Source organism: Nestor notabilis, unplaced genomic scaffold, assembly GCF_000696875.1.
Source record: "Nestor notabilis isolate BGI_N333 unplaced genomic scaffold, ASM69687v1 scaffold794, whole genome shotgun sequence".
Classification (NCBI taxonomy): Eukaryota; Metazoa; Chordata; class Aves; order Psittaciformes; family Psittacidae; genus Nestor; species Nestor notabilis.
The window spans coordinates 12,546-15,781 of NW_009924104.1; the positions used below are offsets into that span (position 1 = coordinate 12,546).

At 50.5% G+C, this 3,236-nt stretch overlaps 1 protein-coding gene across 1 annotated transcript in view; it reads left to right on the plus strand.

Annotated features, from left to right (window-relative positions):
* LOC104404113 (striatin-interacting protein 2-like) overlaps positions 1–3,236 on the plus strand; it is a gene marked incomplete at its 5' end in the record, with an annotated part of 18,028 nt that overhangs the window by 12,497 nt on the left and 2,295 nt on the right. The window contains 2 exons of the mRNA XM_010012462.1: positions 1,366–1,470; positions 2,295–2,499. Of these exons, the coding sequence (XP_010010764.1) occupies positions 1,366–1,470; positions 2,295–2,499 (310 nt within the window). The remainder of the gene's footprint in view (positions 1–1,365; positions 1,471–2,294; positions 2,500–3,236) is intronic.

The following is a 3,236-nucleotide window of genomic DNA, read 5'->3' on the forward strand; positions in this document are numbered from 1 at the left end:
TCCCTGTGAGGGTGCTGAGGCGCTGGCACAGGGTGCCCAGAGAAGCTGTGGCTGCCCCATCCCTGGCAGTGTTCAAGGCCAGGTTGGACACAGGGGCTTGGAGCAACCTGCTCTAGTGGAAGGTGTCCCTGCCCGGGGCAGGGGCTGGAGCTGGAGGACCTTTAAGGTCCCTTCCAACACAGAGGGAGCAGATTAGGACTGGGCACCGACACGAAACTGCGCAGACACTGCTGCTGAGCTGCACCCCCAGAGCTTCACTCAGCATCCACGAACACCGCGGTGACACCCGGGTGACATCCCCACTCCTGTGCACAGGAGCCTCCAGCACAGCATAGCCTCTGCTGGCAGAAAAGTGTGTTTGCTCAGAGTGGGTTTTACCAAATCCCAGCATTCAAGGAACGAGGAATTGCTTCTGGCTCAGTTTGCTCTAGAAATGATACGTACAAAAGCATTTTAGCACCTCACTGAGGTGATGGTTTGGTGCTTGCCCTTCCGAACAAAGGCTGGTGGGGTTCTCTTGGCTGAGTCACGTTTCAAAGCTGGGTTTGACACTGGCAGAAGGGGCTCCCTGGGGTCAGCCCCACGCTGCTCCCGAAGATCCCAGAACATGGATCATGCAGAGTTTGCCGTGAGTTGTTCAGGGCTGTAGCTTGCTGTAACTTGCTTCCACTCTCATCCCCAGAGGGGTTATCTGTGGGACACTTGTGCTGTGCTCAGTGCTGTTCAGACATGAAGTGAGTTACTGCAGTGGTGGCTTTACTGCTCACAGGCACTGTTTGTGCAAGCTGGAGCCTGGGGTGCTTCTATTAAGCTAATATTTAAAGCAATCTATCAGCTGCCCTCAAGCTGGAGGGGATCGTTGTTACTGAAAAGCCTTGTTCTGATGCAGACGCTGCTGTGTCACCCTGCGTGTTATGTGGGTTCCTTCTTTTTGGCTGTAATATGTCCTCTAAGTATGTGGTAATTCATGAATTGATCCTCTATAATTGACCAGACCTGCCCTCTAAGCAGTGGTGAGCACTGTAATGTGCCCTCTGGCTGTAAACAAGGAATCCAAATGTACCACAATAGAGATCCCCCGTGCTGGAATAATGTGATTTATCTGAGCTCTGACTCCAAATCAAAATGCAAATTAAAATGCTGATTATATCCAAGCCTTTCAGAATGGTTTTCCCTGGAATCTGTTGGCTTGTCAGCAGCCTGATGAGAACCCAAGCGAGGAGGCAGCTCCTCTGCTCGTCTCCAGCAGAAATAAGACTTGTGCAGGTAGTAAAAAGGAAGACTTTCCGCACAAAGGCATCTCTTTGGTGGTGCTGTTGGATGCTGCACGAGGGTTGGGTTAAGCTTTTCCTTCTCCTCTTGCAGGAAGCTGGAGACAACAACCAGTTCTGCTGGAGAAACTTATTCTCCTGCATTAACTTGCTGAGGATCCTCAACAAGCTGACCAAGTGGAAGCACTCGAGGACAATGGTGAGGTGATGTCCCGTCCTCCTGAGACCTGCTGTGTGCTGCCAGTGGTGCACCTCTAGCGTGTCCCTGGCTCTACACTGCGGGCTTCAGCCCAGCCTCCGTGCTGAGAGCTTGTTCTGGCAGTGCTGGAGTTTCTGCTGCTTTATATTGTGCTCACTTTTTGTCACAGATTGAGCTGTAAATGCAGCAATAGTTTTTTATCTGCAAATAATAGTTTTTTCTATGACCCTCAAGCCCCAGGCAGCAAGTGTTGGTTATGTTCACAGAACCATAGACTGGTTTGGAAGGGACCTTAAAGCTCCTCCAGCTCCAAGCCCTGCCCCGGGCAGGGACACCTTCCACTAGAGCAGGTTGCTCCAAGCCCCTGTGTCCAACCTGGCCTTGAACACTGCCAGGGATGGGGCAGCCACAGCTTCTCTGGGCACCCTGTGCCAGCGCCTCAGCACCCTCACAGGGAACAGCTTCTGCCCAAGAGCTCATCTCAGCCTCCCCTCTGGCAGGTTCAAGCCATTCCCCTTGTCCTGTCCCTACAGGCCCTTGTCCAAAGCCCCTCTCCAGGTCTCCTGGAGCCCCTTTAGGCACTGGAGCTGCTCTAAGGTGTCCCCTTCAGGAGCCTTCTCTTCTCCAGCTGCCCGAGCCCAGCTCTCTCAGCCTGGCTCCAGAGCAGAGCTGCTCCAGCCCTCCGAGCATGTTGAATACTCCTGCTCTGCCTGCTTGGGGTTTGGACCGTATGTGTCCCAGGTGCTCATGCTCAGAGCCACACAGACAGTGCTCTCCTGGCTTTCTTGAACACGTTGCATTAATCTGTGTTGATTTCTTGACAGATGCTGGTAGTCTTTAAGTCAGCCCCAATACTGAAGCGAGCTCTGAAGGTGAAGCAGGCCATGATGCAGCTCTATGTCCTCAAGCTGTTGAAAATCCAGACCAAATACCTGGGCCGCCAGTGGAGGAAGAGCAACATGAAAACCATGTCAGCCATCTACCAGAAGGTGCGGCACCGCATGAACGACGACTGGGCTTACGGCAATGGTGAGTAGTGCCCGGGAAGTGCCCTCTGCGTGTGAGTTGCAGCTGGATCACAGAGGGTTTGGTGGGGTTTGGATCCCATAAACTTGTTTGGGTCAATATTGAGGATTGATTTCTTAAGCTTTAAGGCACATTCAGCACCTTCAGGAGGGAACAAATTGATTGCATGAGGAAAGGTGGGAATAAATCAGATCACGATGGACATGGTTAGCTTGGGTCTCCAAAGATGAGTTTCCACCATGCCCAGGCTTGTGCTTTTGAATTCCCAAATCACTTTTGCATTCCCAAATCACTTTAGCCATCAAGATACTAAATTATCTTGGCATTCCCACCACATGTGTGTGCTTATGATGGTCATGGAGTGATAATCTTTCTGACACCCCTGCATCTTACACCTCAGAAACAACAGAGTTTAGTGACCCAGCAGTGTGGATACTCCGAATCCTTAAGCTGAAGCACAGACTAGATGTGCTGGTCTGTTTAAACAGCTCATACCTAGTCTAAAGCTGTACTTTTTGATGCAGTTTCTGATGTTCCTCACATATTAATCCACAAGACCCATCAGACACACATACTTTTATTCCCTTGTAGATACACTCAGTTGATGCAACAACAGACCCAAGCTTAAGACAGGAATAGAAAGTATTAAAATATCTTTTTACCTTAATAAGACAGACCTAAATTTCTGCTCAGCATCTTCTTCTTAATAAGGATTAAGTAGAAAAAGTGGGCAGCATTCC